We start from the raw sequence: 26,195 nt of genomic DNA on the forward strand, positions 1-26,195 counted from the left end.
GAAGATCTGGGAACTCTGGGGTCCCTGCTCCGAATACCCCATGTCAGCTCAGATTCCTCGGCTACCTCTACTCCCATCCCTTCCTTCAGATCTGGAACCGAAAGCAGGAGAGGTGGGGTGTTGTTTTGGGGAGGCCCCTCATTCTAGGTGGCCCAGAGGCTCCCTCCCCTCCTCCCATATGGAAACAAAAACTTCTAAAGGTGAGGGGGGGGGGGCGGAAATCCTTACCAAAAAACCAAACCAAAACAAACCGAAACAAACAAACAAAAAAACAAAACAAAAAAGAAGAAGTAGAAGAAAAGGAAAATAAAAAGAAAAAAAAAAGGAGGGAAAGAAAGAGAAAATAACGCTTTGTTTTCTATTAAAATCAACAAAATGCAATATATACAGATATCACACAGACCTGGGCCCTGGGAGAGGAGGGTCAGGCCCAGTCAAGCATAGGGAGGGAAGGAGGGGTCAGTTCAGGGCTGGGGAGGGAGCTTCTGGGCCCCATCCCCAGCCAGCACTCAATCCTGCCTATGACTACCAGAAGGGGGGGTGCAGTCAGGCCTACCCCAGCCCCATCCCACGAGGAGCAGGACTACACCGAGCTGAGGTCAGGAGTTGGGGGTGTGGGGGAGGGGGAGGAGAAGGAAGAGGAGGAGAAGGGACAGGAAGGAGGGTGGGAGCAGACACCACAGGCCTCATCCCACTTTCTGGGGGTTTGAGGCCCTCACTCCCTGCTCGTAGGTGACCCGCTGGCTGATGAGGTATTGAGCGGCTTGCGTGGCCGCAGGGCTGCCCGTGATGGTGACCCGCCGGTTCCGCGTGCCTGGCAGGAACTCCCCCTTCTTGGAGATCTGGATGCGGGCGCCCGTCAGCTCCTGGTACTCCACCAACGTCTTGCCCCCTTTGCCCAGGATGGCCCCCACCAGGTTCTCAGGCACCGCAATCTCCACCAGCTCCTTGGCACTCTCGGCCGCCAACTTCTCGGCCGTCAGGAAGCCCCCGGCGGCCCCTGCCGCAGCTGCGGCGGCCACCAGCGGGCCGCCCCCGCCGCCCGCCCCGCCGCCCGCCCCGGCCCCGAGGTAGCCGTTGGCGGCTGCGGCCAAGGCAAAGGACCCCAGGGCTCCGGGGGGCGGGGGTGGAGGCGGGGCGGCCCCTCCGGCCGGCCCGGCCCCGGCCTCCCCCGCGTAGGACGCCAGGAGGTTGGCCGCGGCGGCGGCGGCGGGGTTGGCACCGGCGGCCACGGCGGCCAGGACCCCGGAGGCTGCGGCCGAGTTGAGGCCCAGGCCGAGGGAGTTGGTGTTGTAGCCGTAACTGGCCAGCGTGTTTAGCGCCGTGCTGATGGCCAGCAGGTCGGTGCCTGAGAAGGCGGGCAGGGCGGCCGGAAAGGCGCCCACGCCCGCCAGCCCCGCGGGGCCCAGCAGGCCGGAGGCGGCGGCGGCCGAGGCGGCGGCGGCGGCGGGCAGCACATCAGCGGGGCTGGCGTACGGTGAGCCGGTGGGGTTGGAGTTGGCCACGGGGCCAGCCACGTTGGCGTAGCTGATGTTGAGACAGCTGCTGCTCTGGGGGTCTTCCTGTACCTTCTGCACGATGGCGCTCACGGCCTTGTGCACCTGCTCCGGTTCGCCGCTGACTGTCACCACGCGCTCCTGAAGGTTGATGCCCTCTGGCTTCTGGGACAGCTGCACCCAGGCACCCGACTGTTCCATCACGGCTTTCACTGTCGCGCCCCCTTTGCCGATGATCAGGCCCGCGGTGCTGTTGGGGACGATCAGCTTGGCCTGCGTGTGGAGGGAGAGGGAGGGTCTTTAGGATGGTGGGTGGAGACTGAACAGTAAGTCAGTCTGGGGCTGGCCGTCTTAAGTCATTCTCGCCCCCTGCTCTCAAGTGCCCCAAACCAGGCCCGGTGTGCCCCTTGAAATGCACCCCAGGGTCCTATGGGTTGTTAAAAAGTGAAATGCTTCCATCTAGGTTGGTTAAATAAATAAATAAAAAGAGCCAATACTCCAAGTCCCCTCGGTAGGCGCTCAGCCACCCTGTCCCATGCCTCTGGGGCCCCTGGGACCTCTCTTCCATCCCGCACCTTAAAGGCCTAATGGCTGACCCAGTGGGCCCCCTCCAGGACGCTGTTCCCCACTCGCATTGGTGCCCTAGCCTTCTAGCTCATTGAACACTCTGACTCCCAGCCCCAGAAAAGGACTCATTAAGTCTCATTTTACAGATGAGCCACTTGAGGCCTAAGAGACCAAGGGACTTGCCCCAAGGTAACCCAGATAGCAAAGGAGCTGAAATCCAGACTCACGGATTCCTGCCCCATGGTGTTTCCTGCCCTATGTCAAGGTCGCCTCCCTTAACCTCTTTTTGTTATCAGCCAAATTGTTGTCCCCACCATTCACATGATCCCCAGTGCTTCGGAATAGGGCTGTATTTCGAGAGGGGGTCTTTTATTTTTGATTTTTTTTAATGTTTACTTTTGAGAGAGAGAGGGCAGGGTGGGGGTGGGGGTGGGGTTAGAGAGAAGGAGACACAGAATCTGAAGCAGGTTCAAGGCTCTGAGCCGTCAGCACACAGCCCTGACGCAGGGCTGGAACTCACAAACTGTGAGATCATGACCTGAGCCGAATTCCGACCTCAACCTACTGAGCCACCCAGGTGCCCCTGGAGACAGAGTCTTTCAGGAAGCAACTAAGGTTAAGTGAGGCTACCGGGGTGGGTCCTGATTCAATAGGACTGGCGTCCTTAGAAGAAGAGGGGATTAGGACACAGGCACGCACAGCACAGAGGGAAGACCGCATGAGAACACACAGAGAGAGGACGACCGCCGGCAGGCCAAGGAGAGAAGCCTCCGAAGAAACCAACACTGCCCCAGATCGCAGACTTCCAGTCTCAGGAACTGGGAGCGAATGAATTTCTTCTGTTGCTTAAGCCACCCGGTGGCGCTTTGTCAGGGCAGCCCTAGCAGTCTAATACCGTTGTCCTAGGTGTAGAATGAAGATAACAAGACCTTACACCGGCAAAGGCAGGGAGAAAAAAATCGATCGCTTAAATAACAGTGGTCCCCTACTGGGGTGCAGAGCAGCCGGTCCTTTGCCGCTGCAAATCCGATCAGTCTGAATTCCAGCGGAGAGATTTCAATGCCCAAATTCTCCTTTCACATATCCGAGAGCATTTCCACACCTAAATTCCTCTTTCTCAGTCTTCCCCGTGTCCTGTCAGACCTGTGGGTTCCACCCCCTGACGCTGTCACCCCTGTGTCTCCTCTCTGCCCCTGAGCCAGCCCCTGGGGGGTGTTTGGGACGTTTGTGGGAGCGGTTTTGGTTGTCATGGTGACTGGAAGCAGATACAGGCATTCAGTGGGCAGGGCCTTGGGTCTTTGCACCCCAGAATGTGAGAGTCAGTTCTTCACAAGGATGAACCGTCCAGGTCCCTGTGGCTTTTATTGTTATTAAAAAAATTTTTTTTTAATGTTTATTTATTTTTGTGTGTGAGAGAGAGAGAGACAGAGCATGAGGAGGGAAGGGGCACAGAGAGACCGGGACAGAGAATCCGAAGCAGGCTCCAGGCTCTGAGCCATCAGCACAGAGCCCGATGCGGGGCCCAAACTCACAAACTGTGAGATCATGACCTGAGCCGAAGTTGGATGCTTACTTGACTGAGCCACCCAGGTGACCCCTATATGGATATCAAATGCCTCCCTGGACATTCATCTCGGTAAAAAGTCTGTTTCTAAATCTCAGAGCCCAAACCTGAGCCCCATGATCCATGTAAGTACCTAATTTTGTTTCCCCCCAATGGTTTTAAGATCTACTGAAATTTCCAGGAATGCAACCAATCAGTAAATGAAGGAAAGATCGTACCTTGTTTTGTTTTGAATTTCACCGAGAGTCATTCGTCATTTAAAAATAAAACATGACAACAGTAGTAACGCCACATATATTATTTACGTCTCCGATGCTACACCCTGGATCCCTGTGTTTGTCACTGTCTCTTTCGCTCAGGCTGTGTGAGGTGTGGGCAGGTGACTATTTCATTACTTCTACTGGGGTCCTGGCTGAACATTTACATGTTAAAATCCATCTCATTTTATAACAAATCGCCTTCCTTTCATTTCTTATGTAAAAAAGTCTTATGGGATAAAGAAAACGTACATCCGTACAATGGAATATTCTTTGGCAATCAACTTAAATGGACCAAGTACTGATCCAGGCTACAACATGGATGAACCTAGAAAACACGCTGTGTGAAACGAAGCCAGACACAAAAGACCACATATTGTATGATTCCATTTATATGGATGTTCAGAGCAGGGAAATCTATAGAGACAGAAAGTAGATTAGTGGTGGCTTAGGCCTGGAGTGGGGGTGGTGGTGCTGCTGAGCTGTGGGGATTGAGGAGTGATAGCTAAGGGGATCAAGATTTCTTTTGGAGGAAATGAAATGTTCGAGAATTGATTGTGGGCACGGATGCACAATTCTGCATATACTAAAAACTTCGAACTGCGCACTCTCCATGGGTGAATTGTACGGATGCGAATGAATATCTCAATACAACTGTTAAAAATATTACAGATTTAGATATGTAATATATCATTATGTGCATTTTCTCATGTGCCGCAATGAGTGTGTGTATGTGTGTGTATATACCTTCAGAGTTAAGTGGGGTGGGGAAAAATATTTGCAGGAGAAAGAGGGCGTGGGCTTTGACAAAACTGAGAACCACTGCTCTCCTTGCTCTGCTCTGTGGGATCTGACTTCAGCTCTTCTCTCGCTCCCTCTTGCTGACCCCTGCGCAGGCTACTAGACTCCCTGCTGTTCCTCCAACTTGCAAGCTTGGTCCAGACTCAGGGCCTTTGCACCTGCTGTTCCCTTACTTAGGATGTTCCTTCCCAGAAAAGAAGACTCGCCTCTCTCATCATTCAGGTTTTTGCACAAATGCACCTCCTTGGAGGGACCTTCCCACCCCAATTATCAAGGCTTGTTTATTTTGCTTATTTTATGTCCCCATACAAACACCTCCAGACTTGTATCCAACCGCTAACCTCACATCGCTAGTATCATGCAGAATGGACACCTCAGACTTAGAAGTCCGAAGTGAAACTCTTCATCTTCTCAAATGTGTTTCTACCATGGTCTTCCTCATGTCAGTATGTGGAAACTGCACTCTTTCACTTCTCAGGTTCAAGACTTAGGAGTCTTCTCTTTCTCTCCCACTCAACACCCAATCAGCAATCCTGGTGCCTCTACCTTCAAAATACATAGTAGATGAGGTGTCTGGCTGGCTCAGTCTGTAGACAGTGAGTCTTGATCTCAGGGTTGCAATTTTGAGCCGCTCATTGGGTGTGGAGATTACTTTAAAAAATCTTTATATTATATATATATATACTAAGTGTATATAGTGCATATATATACACACACTATATATATTTATATATAAATATATAGCATATATTTATATATAGTATATATTTATATATACTACATAATATATAAATATATCGTCTTATATATATTAGACTATATTTATAAGTATATAGTCTATATAATATATAGACTAAAATATATAGTCTAATATATATTAGGCTATTCTAGATTAAAAGAGAGTAATGAGGCATAACAACCCAATGCAATGCATGAATATTCTTGGATAGAAAAACACTTTATAGGGGTGCCTGGGTGGCTCAGTCGGTTAAGCGTCCAACTTCAGCTCAGGTCATGATCTCTCGGTTCAAGGGTTCAAGCTCCGCATTGGGCCCTGTGATGACAGCTCAGAGCCTGGGGCCTGCTTCGGATTCTGTGTCTCCCTCTCTCTGCCCCTCCCCTGCTGGCGCTATCTCTCTCTCTCTTTCAAAAACAAACCTTAAAAAAAAATTTTTTTTAAGAAAAATACTTTATAGATATAAAAGATATTTGGGGACAATGTGAATATGAACTTTTTATTAAATTATGGAATTGGTGTTAGCTTTTGTAGGTGTGATAACAGTAACGTAACAATATAGGACACGCCCTTAGTCTTGGGAGACGCATGCTGAAGAATGTAGGGGTGAAGAGTCATGAGGTTTATACTTATTCTCAAGTGGATCAGCAAAAATAAAGAAACAACCCAACAAACACACAAATAAAACCAACCAGTGTGTGTGTGTGTGTGTGTGTGTGTGTGTGTGAAGAGGTAAAGCAGATGTTAACAATTGGTGAATGTAAGTGCAGTGTGTAGAGAGTTCACTGTGTTACTTTTAAACATTTTCAAAATAAAAAGGAGAAAAAAATGCCCCAGTGCTCTTTCCTCCTCTTTTCTGCTTTATTTTTCTTCATAGCACTTTTCACTCTCTGCTTATTTTATTCATTTTCTGGTTTTTGGTGTCCCCAAGAAAGAATGTAAGATCCACAAGGGTAGAGATTTTTGCCTGGATTGTTGACTACTGGGTTCTTGGGGCCTCGGGGAATGCCTGGTACGCATACAGCAAAAAGTGTGTGGATGGATGGATGGATGGATGGATGGAAGAAGGAACAATAATGTGTCCACAGGACCAAGCAGGAATGGAACTGGATGGAGGAGGCCAGGTGTATCTCACCTGGTGGTGTGTGTGTGTGTGTGTGTGTGTGTGTGTAGGCAGGGAGGGAGAAAACTCAGCCTGATATGAGTTTTCTAGATTAATTGGAAATTCTGATTTGTAGAATGGGAAGCACCCTAATTTTTACAGATTGGTGATCTCGGGTTCAAAATCCTGGCTCTACCACTAATGCTGGGCAAGGGACACACCCTCTTTGAGACTCCGTTTTCTCGTCTGTAAAATGGGGCTATTCATTCCTCCTCCACATAATTTGTGTGAGGCCTGAGATCATTCATGGGATGATGAGCTTGAGTAAGGAACTACTGCCCCTTAGTTATGTTTCTGCTTGGCTCTTATGGGCATATCATCATCCGTTTCTTCAAACCAGCAGCATTTTCTGAGCACCTGCTATGTGCTAAGTTAGGTGCCATGTGAAGCATCCAGTTAATATGTGCTCATAGTAGCTACTCAGGAAGTGGTTGTTACCCCCATGGGCAGACCTGGATTTACACCTCACATCTGTGGTACAGTCACTTTAAAAATGGTCTAACAGTTCTTCAAAAAGTTAAACATATCATCTGATCCAATTCCATTCATATGTATATACCCCAAAGAACGGAAAACTATGCCCACACATGTTCCTAGCAGCATTATTCATAATAGCTGAAAAGTAGAAACAACCCAAAGGACTATCAACTGATAGACAAACAAAATGTGATCTCTCCATCGAGTGAGGTATTATTTGGCCATAAAAAACAAGGAAGTTTTGGTCTATGTTACAATATGGATTAATCTTTTTTTTTTTAATTTTTTAATGTTTATTTATTTTTGAGACAGAGAGAGACAGCGCATGAACGGGGGAGGGTCAGAGGGAGAGGGAGACACAGAATCGGAAGCAGGCTCCAGGCTCCGAGCTGTCAGCACAGAGCCCGAGTCGGGGCTCGAACTCACAGACCGTGAGATCATGACCTGAGCCCAAGTCAGACGCTTAACTGACTGAGCCACCCAGGCGCCCCTACAATACGGATTAATCTTGAAAACATGAGGCTACGGGAAAGAAGCCAGACACCAAAGGCCACATATTATATCATTCAATTTATATAAAACATCCAGAATAGGCAAATCCATAGACACCAAAAGTAGGTTAGTGGTTGGAAGGGACAGGGAGTGGGGCTAGGGAATGGCTGTGACTGCCAAGGGGTATGAGTCTTCTTTTTGGAGTGGTGAAGACGTTTTGGAATTACATTAGGTGATCGACGCACAGCTTTGTGAGTATACTGAACAACCAATAAATTGTATACGTTAAGATGGTGAACTTTACAGCATGCGAATTATATCTCAACACAGCCGTTATTAAAAAAATATATATATCATCAGAAAAATGTCAGACAAGTCAAGCAGATAGAACAGAATGCACAAAACCAGACCTAAGAGTAAAGAGGTATTTAGTATGATACAGCACTTCAGAGGGCAAAAGGATGACGTAATTGTTCACCAAAACATGGCAAGAGCAAATGCCTTCACCTCTCTGTGCCTCAGTTTCCTTATCTCCAGCACCGACACAACCACAGCTACTCCGTATGACTATTGGGAATATTCAGTGATGGGAATGCCTGCCACATGGGAAGCCCTCAGAAAATGGTAGCTGTCTTCATGATAGGGTCAGGTGGTAGAACCATAGCATCTTAGTGAGATCGCAAGGTGCAGTTTCATAGACTCCTGGAGTGCCAGGATGTTAGAACAGTAGAGTTTTAGAATAATGTATGTCTAGAATCTTGAAATCACAGAGCCATAGAACTGTAGGAGTTTTAGGGCCAGAAAGACCTGAGAGACCATCTGTCTCCATGATTTGCAAGTCTGCGGAAATTTTCAAATAGTAATAATGATGATAATAATAATAATGATGATGATGATAATAATAGCAGAAGCTAACAGTGCTTCCATAGCCCAGACACTTCTGTAAACACTTCTGTATAGTAATTTACTTAATTTCTATAACCATCCTACAAGAATAGGTTAGGTACTATTACCACATTTTATGGATTGGAAAACAGAGGCAAGAGAGGTTAAATAACTTGCTCAAGGTCACACAGATAGTAAGTAATAGAGCCAGGATCTGATCCCAGTCCAGAATCTGTGTTCAGAGTCCCAAGTCTTCACCCCAGAATTTCTGATTCAGTGGCTCTGGGCTGGGACCCAGGAATCTGCATTCTATGCTACCTAGAGGATAAGATATCAGCCAGGGCTGAGAACCACTGGTGTAGTCCAGAGGTGGCAAACTGATGGTCCTCGGGCCATAGGCAGCCCACAGCCACATAGTTGTTTTGTTTGGTTTTTAAGTAGGCTCCATGCCCAGTGTGGAGCCCAGTGTGGGGGCTTGAACTCAACGACCCTGAGATCGAGAACTGAGCTGAGATCAAGAGTCAGATGCTTAACCGACTGAGCCACCCAGGTGCCCCATACATAGTGTTTTTAAGACTGAGCCAACCTTTAAAAATCAGTCGATTTCAAATATTTCTGGCTTCTTTTGAAAAATGTGGAAGACGTGGCCACACTTTGTCTACATTCCCAAAAGGCAAGAATTAAGTGGAGCTGAGTAGCAGCTGCCCCGTTTAGGGCATTATATCTCTCTGATGAGGCCAGAGTCCTCAATTCTTTATGTTCCCTTGCTGAATCTTGGAGGCATTTCAATTTATAATCCCTGATTTGGCCCAGCTTCCACACTGTAAAGAAAGGAAACTGAGGCTTACAGAAGGGAAAGGGACCCAGAGTAACACAGCAAGTCCAATGTAGAAAGAGAGTAGACCCATCTCCCGACCTAAAAATCCCATAATAACAGCAGCTAACATTTTTTGAGAACTTTCTATGTATTAGGGATACATGCTATGTGCTTTTTTAAAAACCAGGGAACACTAATCACTGCCCTTCAGTAGGTACCCTAGTGAATCTCATTTTGCAGGTGAGAAAATTTGAGGCATGGAGAAATCAAGTCACTTGTTCAAGGTCGCACAGGTAAGAAGTACATTATCAGAGTAAGATCCAACTCAACATCTGACTCCAGAGCCTGAGCCTTCAGTCTCAACTCTTTCATTCTTTGAAGCCCCCCAGTAGTAAGTAAGGGGAGGAAAAATCCTGGTTCTATAACCTTTCGATTCCTCTACCTGTGAATTCCTGTGGATTAGGGGGTGGGGTGGAAGGATCAGGCGCAGATGGTGCTGACCCCATTTCTCTGCAACATGTGCAAACTCTTCGTGAACTTGGAGCCCTTTGAGGCCGCCACCAAGGCAGAGGGAAGAGGCAATATCCTTGCGACCCTGTAAACTGTGTGTAAACTGTGGCCTGCCCGTGGGAAGGGAATCGGGAGAGACCGGGCAGAGACGCTTCAGCACCAAGGACAGCAGCCGCGCTCCAAACCCCCAAGCCCGAAGTCTTTTTTGGGAACGATCCGCTAGGCAGCATTCTTCCAGGGTTTTCCGCCCACCGTTTTCCCAGGAGCTTGGGGGAACTCAGGTCCGTGGTTTCTCCCATCTCAGGGCAACAAGAATTCCCAAGAATTCCAGATTCCTTTACCGAGGGTCTGTCTCTTGTCTTTGCTTCTAGGCAGACGTTAAGGAACCCTCACAAGTGGCCTGTCTTCCTGCCAGGGACTCTCTCCCCTTTGCCTCGTCTGCGCAAGTATATGGGAGCGGGGAAAGGGAGAGAAAAGCAGGAGTGCGCGCAGTTCCCTTCCCCTCCGCCTCCTACCCATTCGGGGCCACGCTTCCAGGGCCCCTGCCGCAAGCCCACCTGCCCGGTGAGCGCCGTGGTCATGGCAACCAGAGAGGCTGGGAGAGTGATTGGTCCCCTCGCTGCCACGCCCCTACGCCACCGCTTCCCAGTAACTGAGGCAACCAAGAGGAACGGCCCTCCTCCTTTCATCCCTCCTAGAGAGCGCTGTGTAGGAGAGGGACGTGCCTTCTCTCTCGCTAGCGAAATACCATTTCTCCAAAATGGTGGCTACTCTCATACAATAATTCATGGAGAGAGGGAGTATGAAGTCATTTCTAAACTCTTCTGGATGAGGACGGGCTGTCACTGAAGCCACTTCCGGTGAGAACAGGAAGTGGGAGGCAGGTTGCTCTGGGAGACAATAAGATGAGGTGGAAGGAAAGAGAGGGTCTAGAGAATCCCAGGAAGGAGGGATAAGTTGGAGGGGCGGGGGCTGTCTGGGCCAAATTCTCCCAAACTTTCACTCTCTCTCTGAATCAAGCCCACTCCAAGAGGTTTGGAGTCCCTAGGCTGATTCCCTAATAATAGGACTAACTAATTACTACCATGCATTTGATTGACAAACCTCTTATCGGCGTTACCCCATTAAACTTCCACAGTAACCCAGTGGCATGGGAGAAGTGTCTTCTCCGAGCCTCACCGGTTTTACAGAAACCCAGCCTTTGCCCCTGCTGACCTGCTTGGCTCTGTCGGGGTTCATCGTGGTTTGGGGTTGAAGGATGTTGACCACCTCAGGCTTGGTCATTGCTTGTGGGATTTCTCGGACCTTCTCAGCAATAAAGCTGTGCACAGCATTCAAGGCCTCTGCTGTGCCCTGTACCAGGCATACTCGCTCTGTGGTTCCTGTTGAGCAAGGGAGAGAGAGGGCACACTCATCAGACAGGAATAGGAAAATTCCTGGGAGACAGGTCCCACTTAATGGAAAGAGAAAACCTAGGTCCAGAAAGTGAACCTGACTGGGCCCAGATCACATGGCAAGTAAGCCTGGGGAAGCTGGCATCCAGGGTTCTCAGGCCATGATGGGTAGCTGGAAAAGTGAGTGGAATGCCTGTTTCATAATCTGTACTTCGTGTCCCTCCCCCAAAACAACCCCAGGGGGATGGAAGGATGATGCTTAAGTGCTTTGCGATGCCCACAGCAGCCCTGGGCAGGGGAGACAGGGCTCAGCTGCCTCTTCCCAGTCCTTGCCGGCTCCCGGTTGCTCTGGCAACCGTTCACTCCCTCCCTCCAACCACCCCCCCCCCAGAAGCAGAGAGAGCTCAGGCCTGCAACGGTTGCCACAGTAACTGGAACCCCCTTATCGGTCTGGCTGGCCGGGTCCTCAGCCCACCCCCAGGGGGACGAGGGACGAAGCCCCGTTGCCGTGGCAACCCCTGAAAGCCTGCAGCGAAGGCCTCTGGGCTTTTGGAGAGGATGGGGAAGGGCTGGGGGATGGGGGAGGCAGAAGAGAGGCCTGAGTGCCTGCTTGGACCCACCAGATGGAGGGCTGAAGGGTGGGGGAGGGCAAGGGTGTGGACAGGGGAGAGAGGAGGCAACTTGTGGAAGGGCAGGAACTCAGGGATGGAGAAAGGAGGGTGGGGTGGATGCCTTTGCTGGAGATCGCCTAGATATTGGCTGTGGTTCTAATCTAGGCATGCTTATTGTGTGTGCGTGTGTGTGCGCGCGCGCGTGCGTGCGTGCGTGTGTGTGTGTGTGTGTGTATGAGAGGTGGGGAGGCAGCTAGGAGAAGAGAAGCCAACTCTGGGTGGTGTTGGGATATATGTGTGTGGGACAGAGACTCTGGGTGATACTCTAACCAGTGTGAATATATCTGTTAGGCTGTTTGAGTGAGTGGTGTGTGTGTGTGTGTGTGTGTGTGTGTGCGCATGCATACATGCATGTGTATACTTGGGCAGGACTGGCTAAATTATCTTTATCTGTGTATGTGTGTAAGAGAAAGAGTGGGAGAGACAGTGTGACATAGTGAATCCAGTAAAGATATGTGCACTGTTATGCAGGGGAAAGACTTGGATGTCACTGTGAAGTTCAAGGGTATGTATACTATTGGTGAGAACCGGGTGGTAGAACATGAGAGTTTGAGACACAGAAACAAAGAATCTCATGAAGCAGCGTTGAGGCTGTGTGACGAGTGTGTATCACTTTGAGACTGGATGTCAGTGGGAGTGTTGGCAAGAAAGAGACAACCTTTAGGTGTTCAAAGGCTAGGGGCACCCGGGTGGCTCAGCTCATGATCTCAAGGCCCGTGGGTTCGAGCCCCGCACCGGGCTCTGTGCTGACAGCTCGGAGCCTGGAGCCTGCTTCGGATTCTGTGTCTCCCTCTCCCTCTGCCCCTCCCCACTTGTGCTGTCTTTCTCTCTCTCTCTTTCAAAAATAAATAAAACATTTTTTAAAAAAGGCTATTTGTATGACTTGTGTGTGGTGTGTGTGTGTATGTGCACGAGCCTTCGTATGGGAGACAGACAGACGGGACTATGACTGGTGTGTACGTGAATGTGTATACGAGAGAGAGAAAGAGGGAGAGTGCCAGGCAGACTCAAGTGTCAGTATGTGAGACTGGAGAGGACTGATCTGTCTGCGTATGTGTTTTGGTGTAGACATTACAACTGGGCAAAGGTGACTCTACAATGACTGGTCCGTGTGACAATTGTATGAGTGCCCGGGGGAGCCAGGCATGTTTCGTGTGTGGAACCGGTATCTGTCTCTCTCCCGGGGTGGGACTCTGCCGGCAGGACCATGAGCTCGCTGGGTTTGTAGAAGGTCTTGAGTGTGTGCCGGGCTTCGTGTGCCCGGGCGTCTGGGACATCGGGGGGTGAGTGTCTGGCGTCCTGTGGGCGTTCTAGTGCAGCACGATGGTGTTTCCACTCTGACCCCTCCCTTGCCATGTCTCAGCCTGGCATCTGGCTGTCTCTCCATGCATCTGGGTATCACTGTCTTGGGTCACTTGTGTACTTGACATCCCCCATATCCTTTGGGCCGCCGTTACTCACTCTTATTCCCCCCAACCCCAGAACAATGGATTGGTCTGAGCCAAGGGTGAGTCAGCGTGCAGGCTGCCTCCGTCTGGGTATAAATAGGAAAGGGTGTGGGTCAGGGTGGGAACTGGGGGGAGGGGGGCGGGGTGGCCCTAGGGACAGCCTGGCTAGAGTGGCTCCTCTCTCCATTTCTGCGTGGCTCCCTTCCAGCTCAGGAGTCTGTGACTTCCCGCTCTTTGTCGTTCTTAACTGGGGTCCACAAGGGCTTTGTGGGGGAAGGGGTTCGGTTAACCCCTGAAAGAGCGTCCAGTAATGACAGCTGGTGCTTACAAAATACCAAGTATTAGGCACCGATCTGAGCACTCGGTATATATTCGTGCACTTAAAGGATGAGGTAGGCAGCACGATGATTCTTGATTTACTGCTAAGGACACTGAGGCACAGAGAAGGTTTGGGATTTGTCCAAGTTCACTCAGCCAGTAGTGGAAGTTCAGGGTCTTGAATGCAGGCGTCTGGCTTCAGAGCCTGGGCTTTTAACCACTGAGACACCCTGTACTAAATATGGAGTGTGTGGAGAGTGTGTGTGTGTGTGTGTGTGTGTGTTGGGGGAAAGGCATAAAATGGTTACATTTTTGCTTTTGTATTTTTCATAGTAAAAAAGAATGTGTATGGATTTACTAAGTACTCACTTAAGATTTTGCACTTTAAGGCAACCATTTCATAAATCAATAATTTTTTTTTAAAGTGTGTGTGTCTGTGCTTTTTTTTCTGGGGACAGAGTTTTGGGCAAATGCTCAAAATCAGAAGGAGTTTAGAATCACTCTAGGGTGTCTGAGTGGATGTACAGAAGTCTGTGTGGCTTTGGGCAGGCACCTGCTTTCTGGGTCTCAGTTTCTCCACATATGATCTGGAAGGATGGAGTCTGGGGCTTGGAGTTTCCTGTACCAAGGAGGGGGACACCCTTTGTGTTCTGCCCCTCCCCTGGGGTTAAAGGTCAGGTGGGTTTTTGTTTCACGTAGTAAACACAAGTGCAGTCTGTGTGTGTGTGTGTGTGTGTGTGTGTGTGTGTGTGTCCATCTGTCTGTGTGATCGTGTGTGAACCCATAAGGCCTAGAGGGCCCTTTGGATGTTACCATTGTCATTTGTCATCTGTTCTGGATGCTTCAGTCACAATGAACCAACTACCCCTCCGGTCTTTGAACATGCCAGTTCATCTTCCTGGAGTGCCCTTCCCTGCTTTTATCTAGCTCACTCTTACTTATTGTCCTGGGCCCCTCCTCCAGGAAGCCCTCCCTGACCTTTCTAGGCTGGGTCAGGTGCCCTGGCTGGGCTGCCACCACCCTCTGTCCTTCCCCGTCTTAGCCCTGACCATGGCTGGGTCATTGAAGGTGTTCCGCCTGTCTTCCCCCCCTGCGCTGTGAGATCTGTGAGGGAAAGGGCGGGACATCTCAGTCACTGCTGTGTCCTCATCGCTGTCCATACAGTAGGTGTCCAGCGGATGTGGGGTGAATAAATTAATGAAAGGGGGTTAGTCAGGAGCAGAGGGAAATAAGCTGATGGTCTCAAGCAGTAGCATTCTCATTTCTCGTGTTCCTGTGGTTCGTGGGAAGTCCTAGGGGCAGGACTAGGATTAGAGGGCTGTGTCCTGTACCTCTGAGTCAAGAGCCGGCACGTGCCAGGCGATCTGGAAGTTCCACGTCAGGAATGGTGTGTGTGTGTGTGTGTGTGTGTGCGCGCTGGCCGCATGACCTGGGGCTGGGGGGAGTTGCTGGCTCACGCTGCCCGTGTGAATGGTATTTGGCCCAAGAGAGCCAACGACCGTCCCATCCTCTGGGGGATCTCAGCTGCCTGGCCTGTGGGCTGTGTCACTGAGATGGGAGGAGATGATGTGTCTCATGTCACACAATGTGATCCAGGAGTAAGGAACCAAGTGTCCTCGGATAAATGCCCCAAGTACAGGTTCTTATCCGTATCTTGTGGGCCTAGGGGGGTGCGGGGGAAACTGGGCCAGGGTGGAAGAGGAAAGCGGCGGGTGTGTGTGTGTGTGTGTGCGTGTGTGTGTGTGTGCCTGGTTCCCTGGACTGTTCTCTAAACCTCTTGCCAAAGCTGCTTAGTGAGATGGGAGGCAGGGCAGGCGGAGGAGGGAGGAGGGAGAGACAGAGACAGAGAGAGAGAGAGAGAGAGAGAGAGAGAGAAAGAGAGAATATGAATGTGCCCTGACCCTGGGCTACAGCTCTGGTGTTTGACCTAAAAAATCCAAGGGGATTAAGGATGAACTAGAGGCAGCTCTGGACCAAAGATGCAATTCTGGGGGCCTTCCCTGGATTCCTGGATGTCGAAGCTCAGGCATTGGTCTTGGGAGGGAGAGATGTGGGGGGTGACAGACGCAGGAGGATTAGAGGGAGTGGAGGGGCCTTGAAAATGTTATGGTTGTGGGAGAGAGAGAGCTGGAAGACAGGCAGAAAAGACGCTGGGTTTGGAGAAAGGAAAGGAAAACCATGAAGGGGGCTGAGACTGAGAAGGAAACCTAAAAGGAGAGACGGGTGAGCAGAGGCAGGGAGAAACGAGGGGCAATCCGGCAGAGTGACCCCGTTGAGGGGTGCTACCGAAGAAATACTGGTTGAGTGCACGACTGGCCGGAGAGAGTTAAGGAGCAAGAGAAAGAAAAACGTGAGACCACGAGAGGTGGAGGGAAAGGAAAAGTTGGGGAGAGGGGTGGGAAGGCAGGAAGAGGGGGAAAGAGGAGGGAGGGAGAGAAGAGGAAAAGCAGAGACGGACCGACCGATGGGAACGAGAGGTGGGGGGGTCCCAACAGAATCAGAGAGATAGAAGCAAAAAGAAGAGCTGGAGGAGGCGGACAGAGGGCGGATGGGGATGGAGACTCAGGGAACAAGAGACTGGGAAAGTCAGAAACAGAATGAGAAGGACATAGGAAGAATGACACAGAGAAAACCAGCGCGGCCCGGACTGGGCAAGATGGGGTAACAGAGAAATCCACAGGGGGAGAGTGGGGGCAAAGAAGCGGCGGGGGTGTGCAACACGGATGGCTGCCCCCCCCACGCCCCAAGGGCCACCCTGACACCTGCCTCCCTGCCCACCCCCCTCCAGCAACTCCAACTGACCCAAAGGGGCAGGTGTGTGGGAAGGGGCACATCTGCGAGCACACCATGCAAATGAGCTCATGAATATGCAGCAGGCCCATTGTCTTGCCCTGCCCCCACCCCCATCTGCTCAGGCCTGGCCCCTGGGGCTGAGAGCAGCTCTGTCCCCTTAGGAGGGGGAGGCCCCCCATCACTCTTACTGCCCCAAGGGCAGCTCTTGCCGCTTATCCGGGACCCAGGTGGGAGGACAGGAGGCCTAGGGCAGAGTCCTGGGCCAGGGCTCACCCGGATAGAAGTCTTTGGACTTAGAGAGCTTGATGGTAGCTCCTGTCTCCTTCTGCAGCTGTACGATGGTCTGCCCGCCCTTGCCAATGATGGAGCCTGCTGCGTAGCTGGGGATCAGCACCTTCAGGAAGTATTCGCCTTCCTCTGCAGGGGCACACGGAGGGGGGGGGGAGTGAGGGAGTCAGGGGAAGGGGTCTTCATCTCCGGTGTGGTTGTGGGCCCAGGAAACCACAGGCATCCCAGGAACACACAGGGGCCATGATCATGAGAAATAGCAGTGGGGAAAATAACACAAATAATGATGTTCACTCCTTCACTCACTCACTCACTCACTCATTCATTCATCCCACAAATAGTTCCCGAGCACCTGTTACCGCCCGCTTGGCACTGTTTTAGCGAAACAGCCCTGAGGGAAGCAGACAAACTCCCTGATTTCGCAAGCAAATGAGGCAAATAAGACCGAAAGAGTTTGGGCGATTCAGCCAAGCGCTCACACAGCTACATTCTTCTAGAAGGGTGGGGGGGGGGGGAGACAGACAGTATGTTTTATGTTGGATGGTGGTAAGCACCAAGGAAACAAAAAGGGGCAGGAAAAGGAGATAGGGGTTGTAGGGAGAGCTGCAGGGTCAGATCCGGTAGCCGGGAAAGCCCTCCCCAAGAACGTGGCATTCTCTGTTTAACAGACCTTTCTACAGAACCCGGGACATGCTAAACTCTGTTCCAACTACTGTACGCATACCAGTTCTTTGAATTTCCACACTGGTGCCAGGAAAGACGTACTTTTTGAAAGCCCATTTTACAGACGAGGAAACAAAGGTAACATGATGGCCCCAGATCACATAGCTAGTAGGTGGCAGTGCTGAGATTTGAACCCAACCTGGCGACCGTTGTGATACGCTGCCTCCAGGCTGTGGAGGTGGGAAGGGAACCATGTGGCTCTCTGGGGGAGCAAGTGCAAAGGCCCTGGGGTGGGATCGTGCCTGAGTTGTCCGAGGGAAAGTGAGGCAGCCGGTGTCGCTGGGGCTGAGGAAGAGAGGGCCGGGAGGGGTGGTGGTAGTGGTGGGCTGTAGAACTTTGTGGACCACGGGGAGGTCTTTGGTTTTTACTCCCAGTGAGATGGGAAGCATGGGAAGGCTCTGAGCAGAGGAGGGATGGGGTCTGACTTAAGTTTCAAGAAGATCCCTCTGATGCTCATGAGGCAGGAGTAATGGCGATCTGACTGGTGGAACCACTGAGGGGTGTGGGGAGGAGGGCTGGACTCCAGAGATGTTCTCAACACTCAATAGGGACCCGGCACTGTGCTTCGCAAGCTTGACCTCAACCATTCCCTACAACTCCCAATGAGGTGGGCATAATGAGCTCCATTTTTACGTAGGAGGAAACTGAGGCACAGAGACAGTGAAGGCACCAGCCGAAGGTCAGCTGCTCAAGGGCGCCAAGACAGCCACTGGCTTGAGCGTCCAACGCAATCCTGCTTCCTTCTTGGCCCTCACTTGCTTAGCACCTTCCGATCCTGCTAGCTAAGACCAACACACTCAAGGACAGTCTCCAATACCTACAGGTGGTGCCAGTGGCCACTGTGGGACTGTGGCCATTCTTTTTTATGGACCAATCTTCTCGGTCATGTGTAAAGCACTTTGTGAATGCACTCAAGGCACATGCCTAACCTCTCCTACCTTCTAACCAAACTGTTGCCCCTAAGTTCTCATAGGGTGGGAATTCTGGAGACTTCTCAGTATAAGATCCTCTGTGATTTGGCCCTGCATTTCTTTCCAGCATCACGTCCTCATCTTCCACTATGTGCATCAGACCATCAGACGTAACTTTGCTCCTCAAACGTTCCCTCCGCCCCCCCCCCCACCTCAGGGCCTTTGCACATTCGCTTTGCTTGGAACTCCCCTTCCACAGCGAATTCCTCTTGTCCTTCAGGCCCTCACTCAAATATTGCTTCTTCTTGGAAGCTTTCCTGGAACCCAGAGGAGGAGTGGATCCCTCCTCCCTGTCTTATGCCTTCAGAGCAATGTATCACAGAAGGTCCATTGTGGGTCATGTCACTGGAGCTCACCCTCGTGTCCCAGGGACTCATGTGGTGCCTGGCACATAGTAGGCATGCAATAAACCCGGGGGAAAGGAAGGGAGGGGCCAGGCCATTCTACTTCCAAAGCTTAAGGTCTTAAACCATCCTCCAGTGGTTTTTTAATTTTTTTCTTTTAACCAAAGGAAACCTATTTTCAATGTCTCACATGAAACTCCAACACACAGAGCAGAGAAAAGAGAAACTGTTCTGGTAAAAGTGGGGGCAGGGTGGGGGGCTGGGAGCCCTGCCCATCTCTGCTTGATCCCTTAAGACGGAAGGTTCTGAACTCCCCGATGCATTAAGATGGGGGTATAGGGGTTGGATTGGCTTTGCAGGCATGGCGAGAGGGTCCAGAATGAAGGGGTTGCCCTGAGCCCAAGGCAATCCTCTTAAACTTGCCTCATCAGACCATTAAACCTATTAGGTAATTAGTCCCCCAGAGTGCCTTCCCATCGATCATCCTGACCCCCCCCCCTCCTGAATTCGCTTTCTTCTCTGGGCTCACAGAGGTGACCCCTTGCCTGACGCCGCCCCTAAACCTGCCACAGAGATGGGGGGGCCAGCTCTCCACCTCCGGGAGGCTCAGAAAGATGGGGAGGGCGTTCTCGCAAGGGTTCCATCCTCTTTTTCCTTCTTTGACTTCATTGCCACTCTTCTCTCCAGCCAGGGGCCTCGTCCTGAACTTCCCTCTTTTTTTTTTTTTTTTTTTTTTTAACGTTCATTTATTATCGAGAGACAGAGAGAGACAGAGCACGAGCAGGGGAGGGGCAGAGAGAGAGGAGGAGGCACAGAAGCCGAAGCAGGCTCCAGGCTCCGAGCCGTCAGCACAGAGCCCGACGCGGGGCTCGAACTCACAAACCGCGAGATCACGACCTGAGCCCGAAGTCGGACGCTTACCCGACTGAGCCACCCAGGCGCCCCCCCACCTCCGCAAACTCCCCTCTTAAAGATGGAAAGTATTCATCTGTTCTGAAGAAAACTGATTACCCCCCCACACACACACCCCGTTTTCTGTTCCCTCTGTCTCACACTTCCCCAGGAATCTCCCTTTGAAGCCGCAGAAACAGCCCTAGACAGAGTGTGAATTTTGCCACTGACAGGCCGCGTGGCCTTGGGCAAGCCGCCTCGCCTCTCCGGGCCTCAGTTTTCTCACTGATAGGATGGGGACATGAGAGCACTACCTCATAGGGCTACGGCAACTCGTTAAATGATAAATCATAAACCACTTGGGATGGTCTCGGGCACGTAGAGCCCTTGAGAAACGTTAGCTGTCATTACCTCCATCCCGATCGCTAGGGATGCTGATGTCAGGAACACAAGTAGAGTTCTCACAGCGTCTGGCCCAAACGGGGAGATGAGCCCCTAAGGTCTGAGGTTTTTGTTGGGCAACCGGAGGAAGGGGAGACCCCACTTCCTTCGTCACGTACCCCTAGGGGCTGCCCCAGGCCTTTCTCTGTTTCTTGGAGGAGGAAGGAGCTCTCATTGATGGAAACCAGCCGCCCCCCCACCGCCACCACCCCCCCCCCCGCGGCCCTTCTCCCGTTGGACCCGCCTGAAACCATCTTATGGGTGCTCTGGGTGGGGGGTGGGGTGCCCGTATCAGACCGACCTCAGGCCCATCTCCTGTGGAGAGTGACCATTGCGACCTCCCGCCTGCAGAACTCAGGGCAGGAGTCCCCAGTGTGGCCAACAGACCACTCTGCTCCTCTTCGGAATCTTCTGCACATCCCTCTCATTCGGGGGCACCCCTCCCTCCCATGTGATCCCCGCCTCCCCCAGGAAAGAGCCAGGCCGCGATCTCCCGGCCTGCCTTGCAGCCAGGAGAGACACGGACCCTCCGCTGAACCCAGAGCCCCCAGACTTCACACGCTCCCACCCAGTCCAAACCACCAAGGCTCTCCCTGTGGAAAAGTTCTTCCTTCTACCAAAGCAGAGTCTGAACCCCCAGACTCTGCACCCACCTACCTCCACCCCCCCTCTTGGCGCTTCCCTTGGGACTCAGGAAGCTCCCTTTACCCACGATGGGGACCGAAGCAGTCGAGATGCCAACTTCCCCTCTCCCGATGGTTTCCTCCCACTACAATGTCAAGCATTCGCCCCTTGGGAAGGGGCTGTCTTCCTCCTTCTAGTCTCCCCCTAACTTTGGTGCCCACCGTCCTCAGACATGCTTCTGGAGTCTTCCAAAAGGCAAAGAATACCCCTCTCCCCTTCAATAATGTTTACCTGCCCAAGAGATTGGGGGTGCCATGGCAAGGGTGGCCCTTTTTATTGTCAGAGAGTTGACCCTGAGAGGTGGCTTTACGTGGAGGGTGGGGGGTGTCATTAAAAAATAATAAAGGGGGGGTCATTAATGACAAAGGCAGACCCGAAGGGGTGTATGTTGTAGAGGTGTTTTCAGACACAGCACGTCTGGGGAGGACCGGCCGTTGGGGTGTCGGTGCTCGGGGTACCTGCTCTGGGTGGGGAGGTTGGGGAGGGGACCTCCTTGGGGAGGGTCGGTGTGCCCCACGGAGCTCCGAGGTGGCTGGGGTGTGAGGTTGGTATTGTTGTGGGAGTGTGTGGGAGGGTGTTGTTGGTGAAAGGCAAGCCATGGTGGGGTGCGGAGGGACAGTGGCGCCCCCTCAGGAGGGCTGGGACGTCAGGCGTATGAAGTCTCTCTGTGGACGTCGGGGGTGCCCGTGCGTGGGAGAAATGCAGTCCAACAGGGGCGTGGCGCGTGCTTCCAAGGGAGAGAGGCCGAAGGGGCGATGCGGGCTCTGGGTGAGAGAAGGGTGGCTGGGTGCGATGTCGTGGAGGCTGCGGCGGCCCTACCCTAATAGCAATAGCAACGCCAGGCCTCCCATCTGCCAAGCCTTTTGCCGAGTGCTTCACGGAGACAATCTCATTGAACCCACTCCGACAGCCCCGGGAGGGGCGCAGGGGCAGATCTCCGCGGCCCCCGCTTTCCAGATGCGGAGACTGAGACCCAGAGGCGTAGAATAACTTGCTTGAGGGTCCCACAGCAAACACGTGGCAGTGAGGCGATGAGCCCCCCCCCCCCCCCCCGGGGGAAGGTCTCGCTCTTGACCCTTGGTGACATTGTCTTGATGTTACACAGTGAGGGATGCTGGGAGCAAGACGCCGCTGCCTTAAGCTAGTCTGGGGTGAGCGCGCGCGCCCGCATGTGGGGGAGAGTGGCTGTTTCTGTACGTATGGGGGTGACAGAGATGGGAATACAGTCGGCAGTCTGCTATTTTAGTGGCACTTTAAGGGTCCCATCTGGGGGCGCCTGGATGGCTCAGTCGGTTAAGCGGCCGACTTCGGCTCAGGTCGTGATCTTGCGGTTAGCGGGTTCGAACCCCACCTCGGGCTCTGTGCTGACCGCTCAGAGCCTGGAGCCTGCTTCGGAGTCTGTCTCTCTCTCTCTCTGCCCCTACCCCACTCCTGCTCCGTTTCTATCTCTCTCTCTCTCTCTCTCAAAAAATAAAATAAAATAAACATTAAAAAAAAGTAAATAAAGAGTCCCATCTGCACCTGGGGGGAGGGGGGGGAGTGGGAGGCAGGTGACACTCTTTGTTATTGTCCCACCAGACTGCAGTCACTTGTGTCTCTGATGGGTTCCCCCTGGAGTTCCCGTTCAACCTCTTCACCCAAGTCCTCCTGTGCTTGGACAGCCTGTCCCCCTCCCAGTGGCCTCTGTCAGTCACAGGGCACAGGCATCAATGGTAACAGCCGCTACCCCTCCTAGGAGCCCCCAAGAATGGGCCGCCTGGCGCTGCGGGCAGGAGCTCAATCTGCCCCCCCCCACCCCGTCTGCCACGACTTGCTGTGACACCCCAGAAAACTCCCTCACCCCTCTGAGCCTCGGCTTCCTCGCCTGAAAACGGGGTTCACTCTCGTGTCTAGCCACAGAACGGAGCCCGTCTCCCGGGTTCAAACCCCAACTCTGCCTCTTGTTAGCTGACCGACCTCGGGCACATGACTTAACCTCTCTGTGCCTCGGTTTGTCATCTGTGAGAAGGGTAACATAACAGAATTATAAGGATTAATGATCGGGTCCGTGCCAAGCATTTTCCATAATACTTCCTGGCGCACTGCAGACCATAGATGTTAGCCATTATTATAATGCATTATTAATTATTACATCACAGAATGTTGGGAGAATTACATGAAATGCTGCCTCTGAAGCAGCAAACAATGATAATGGTCGTCGTTATTACTGTTATCGGTGCGGTTATTGGGATCTCCCCACTTGCCAGATGGTGACCCTGAGGCTCAGAAGGGACGTGAGGGTGACCCGGCATCCCCCCACCCCCCCCCACCCCGCGTCGGGACAGTATTATTGCAAGAAGCCCTCAACGTTGAGATGGAAGTCCCGCATCCTTGCCCAACGCTGCCCCCTGAGCGTCAACGGAGGACCGTCCCTCTGCAGCTCCGGGCCTCAGTTTCCCCGCGGGTCCACGGGAGGGGAGGTGGCAGAGTCTGGAGGAGAGGGTCCCTAAGGGCTCCTCCCAGTCTCCCCGCTGCTGAGGGAGGCCGGGTGCACGGTGGTTAAGCACGCGGGCTTTGGAGCCAGGCAGCCCAGCGCTGGAGAGATCCCAGCGCCACCAACTCCTGAGCTGTGTGACTTAGGGCAAGTGGCTTCGTTTCGCCGAGCCTGTTTTCCTCTTGTGAAAAAGCAGCTCTGGTCGGTCGTCTCCCCCAGAGGGCTGTATTGGGAAATTAACCCATATCTCTGAGCCCGACTGGCAATAGGTGCCGAGTACTTGGGCCTGACCGTCCTTGGCACAGCATCACCACCGTTAGGCAGCTTTGGAGGACCTCAGTCCCTTCCAAAGAAGGACGAGACCCCTTTCCTCAAGCAGGGGCAGGGCTGGGCTGCCAGGTCGGGCTCTCCCCGGGACTGGGAATGGCCCGCGGCAGGAAGGAGGGAAGGAAGTTGGCTGGGACACATTCATGTGTGTGCTGGGGGGTGGGGGAGCAGGAAGAAGGACAGGAAATTCCCTCTCACCCCTCCCCCAACTTCCCTTTCCTTCGATTTCTGCCGGACACCCCCCCCCACAGGCAGCCAGGGGGTCCCCGATTCCTGTCCCACCGCGACAGGAGTGGGAGGGGGGCTGGAGTGGGAGGAAAGAGAGTGGAGGGGAGGAGGCGGGAGGCCCCCACCCCACCCACCGGGTGGAGGGGGGTGGGGAGTGCACTCTGCCCCAGGCCATCCCTCTCCCGTCCGGAGGAAAAGGCCAGAGGAAGCAGATTTTGGCCAAGGTGACCGCGGGGAGGGGCTTGGCTGCTCTGGGGTCTCCCTCCATCCAGGGAGCTAATAGGCTGGGCTCTGGGGTCTCCGAGACTCCCCACCTCCTTCCTGAGTCCCTGGCCACAGAGTCGCACCCCTAGAGTTACCAGCTTGTCTTTTATTCTCTGGTACACCTACCTCCTCGGGTCACACACACAGTGAGGGGCCCTCCCGTCTGTCTTCCACGCACACACCTTCTGTGTTGTCAAACACTCAGACATCACACACACACACACACATACACACACACACACAATCCCTTGTCTCTCTCTCACACACAGATCACTCTCACATTCCTGGTGTTACACGCTCAACCATTTCACACAAACACCCGCCCTTTGTGACAGCTACATACACACACACGCACACGCGCACATACCCCTTCCCTTTGCATAGCCCTTGGGTGTCATCTATACACGTTCCCTGTTCCCTGTCACACAGGCACCCATCCTTCCCTCCCCTTGTTACACACCCTCGTGCAGTTCACCCACGGAGCCCCAACCTCTCCCGTCATACGCCCACCTTCCCTTGTCGCACACGCCCCCTCTGATGTCACCGTTGCACACCTCCATGTGTCACACCCAGCCCCAGCCTCTTTGGAGTCACGCCCACACCCTTTTCTTGTCACATACCCTCACCAGCTTCTCCTGGTCCCACCCCACCCCAGACACGCCTGTGTCACACACACGGAACTGCCTTCTTGGATCCACACGGCCTCTCGTGGCTCACACCCAAAGCTGGCCCATTCAGCTTCCCCCACACGCCCCCTTGCATGTCACACACACCCTCTCACTCATGTGTCACAAGGCCACAGCCCCCTCCAGGGTGACAGGCACACACTTACCCTTGCCACACTTACCCCTCTGAGAGCCTCAGACACAGAGCCCAGCCCCTCATCTCACCCTGCCTCTTACACACAAACACACACACACCTGTCCCAGCCACACGTTCTCCCACCTGGGTTTACACACCCACCCATTCCCCCATTTCACCCAACACACCCACCCAGCTTGTCCCCACGCACGATCCCGCCCATGGCCCACTCATGCCTCCCTCTGGGACAACCCTTGCTCAGGACATCCCCAGGGAGGGAGGCTGGGAAGCTCCGGGTCCACAGGCCTCCTCTACTCCTTCCCCTCCCCCCTGCCAGGACACGCCAGCCCGGGAACACCCCTGCCCCGAAAGGGTCACATCACACACCCCTCAAGGACACAGAGACACCCGCCCGGAGAGACCCACGCCCCCCATCCTTTGCGCCCCCCAAGGACACTTACCACCCCCTCCCCCCCCCCACCCCTTTTCATCGCAGACAAAGCTCTCAGCCCGGGGCAGCGGCGAGAGGGGGAGGGGGTCCGGCCCCCTCCCCAACGCCCCTCTCAGCTCCCGGGGCTAGGGAGGGGCGCCCTTCCCCTCCCCAGAGCCCTTGCACCTGCCACGGAGGGGGGAGGAGGATGGAGAAAGACGAGGCCCCCTGCCCGCTCCCCCACACCGAGCCGCAACCCTTTCTCACCTCCCGTGTTGCTGCGCTTGGTGCAGACCACCTCGGGGGGCGTTTCGAGGGGCCTCTTGCGGGAATCCGGGGCCTCGGGCTCCATGGGGGGGGCCTGGGGCGGCGGCTGCTGCTGCTGCGGCGGCTGCGGCGGCGGCGGCGGCGGCTGCTGTGGCGGCGGCGACGGCTGCTGGGGAGGCTGGGGTTGCGGCGGCGGCGGCGGCGGGGGCGGCGGCGGCTGCGGGGCCGCGGAGGCCGTGAAGAGGCCGTGCACCGCGCCGGCGGCCATCATCCTCATGGTCGGGGGGGGGGGCGGGGGACGGGGGTGGGGGAGGGGGAGGGAAGGGGATGTGGGAGGGGGAGGGGGCGGCGGCGGAGGGATGGGGGAGGGGGAACCCCGGAGAGGGAAGAAGGGAGGGAGCTGGTTCTGGGGGGCTGACAGAGCCCGGAGAGCGGGTGTGAGCCGGACGGGAGGGCAAGGGGGAGTCCCCGATAGGGCCCAGAGAGAACTGAGGGGTGGGGTCTCTCTCAAGATCACCGAGGCCAGGGACCGGCCGCGCCACTGGGGGGGTCGGGACCCCCCTCTTTGCTCTCCCGGCCGGAGGGCCGAGCCCCCCAGACCCTACTCGGGGCGGGGGGGCCGGAGGAGCGGGACCGGAGGTAGGAGGCGGAGGCAGCCGCTAGTGGGGACCCGGG

At 53.6% G+C, this 26,195-nt stretch overlaps 1 protein-coding gene across 1 annotated transcript; it reads right to left on the minus strand.

Annotated features, from left to right (window-relative positions):
• Positions 1-511: 511 nt before the first annotated feature.
• On the minus strand, positions 512-25,611 carry NOVA2 (NOVA alternative splicing regulator 2). The gene is made up of 4 exons (XM_030299621.1): positions 25,521-25,611; positions 16,662-16,805; positions 10,980-11,146; positions 512-1,769 (listed from the first exon to the last, which is right to left on the minus strand). Exons 1-4 carry the CDS (start codon positions 25,603-25,605, stop codon positions 687-689), a joined length of 1,479 nt encoding a protein of 492 aa, XP_030155481.1. The 5' UTR covers positions 25,606-25,611; the 3' UTR covers positions 512-686.
• Positions 25,612-26,195: the final 584 nt, after the last annotated feature.

This window comes from Lynx canadensis, chromosome E2 (genome assembly GCF_007474595.2).
Source record: "Lynx canadensis isolate LIC74 chromosome E2, mLynCan4.pri.v2, whole genome shotgun sequence".
Taxonomy (NCBI): domain Eukaryota; kingdom Metazoa; phylum Chordata; class Mammalia; order Carnivora; family Felidae; genus Lynx; species Lynx canadensis.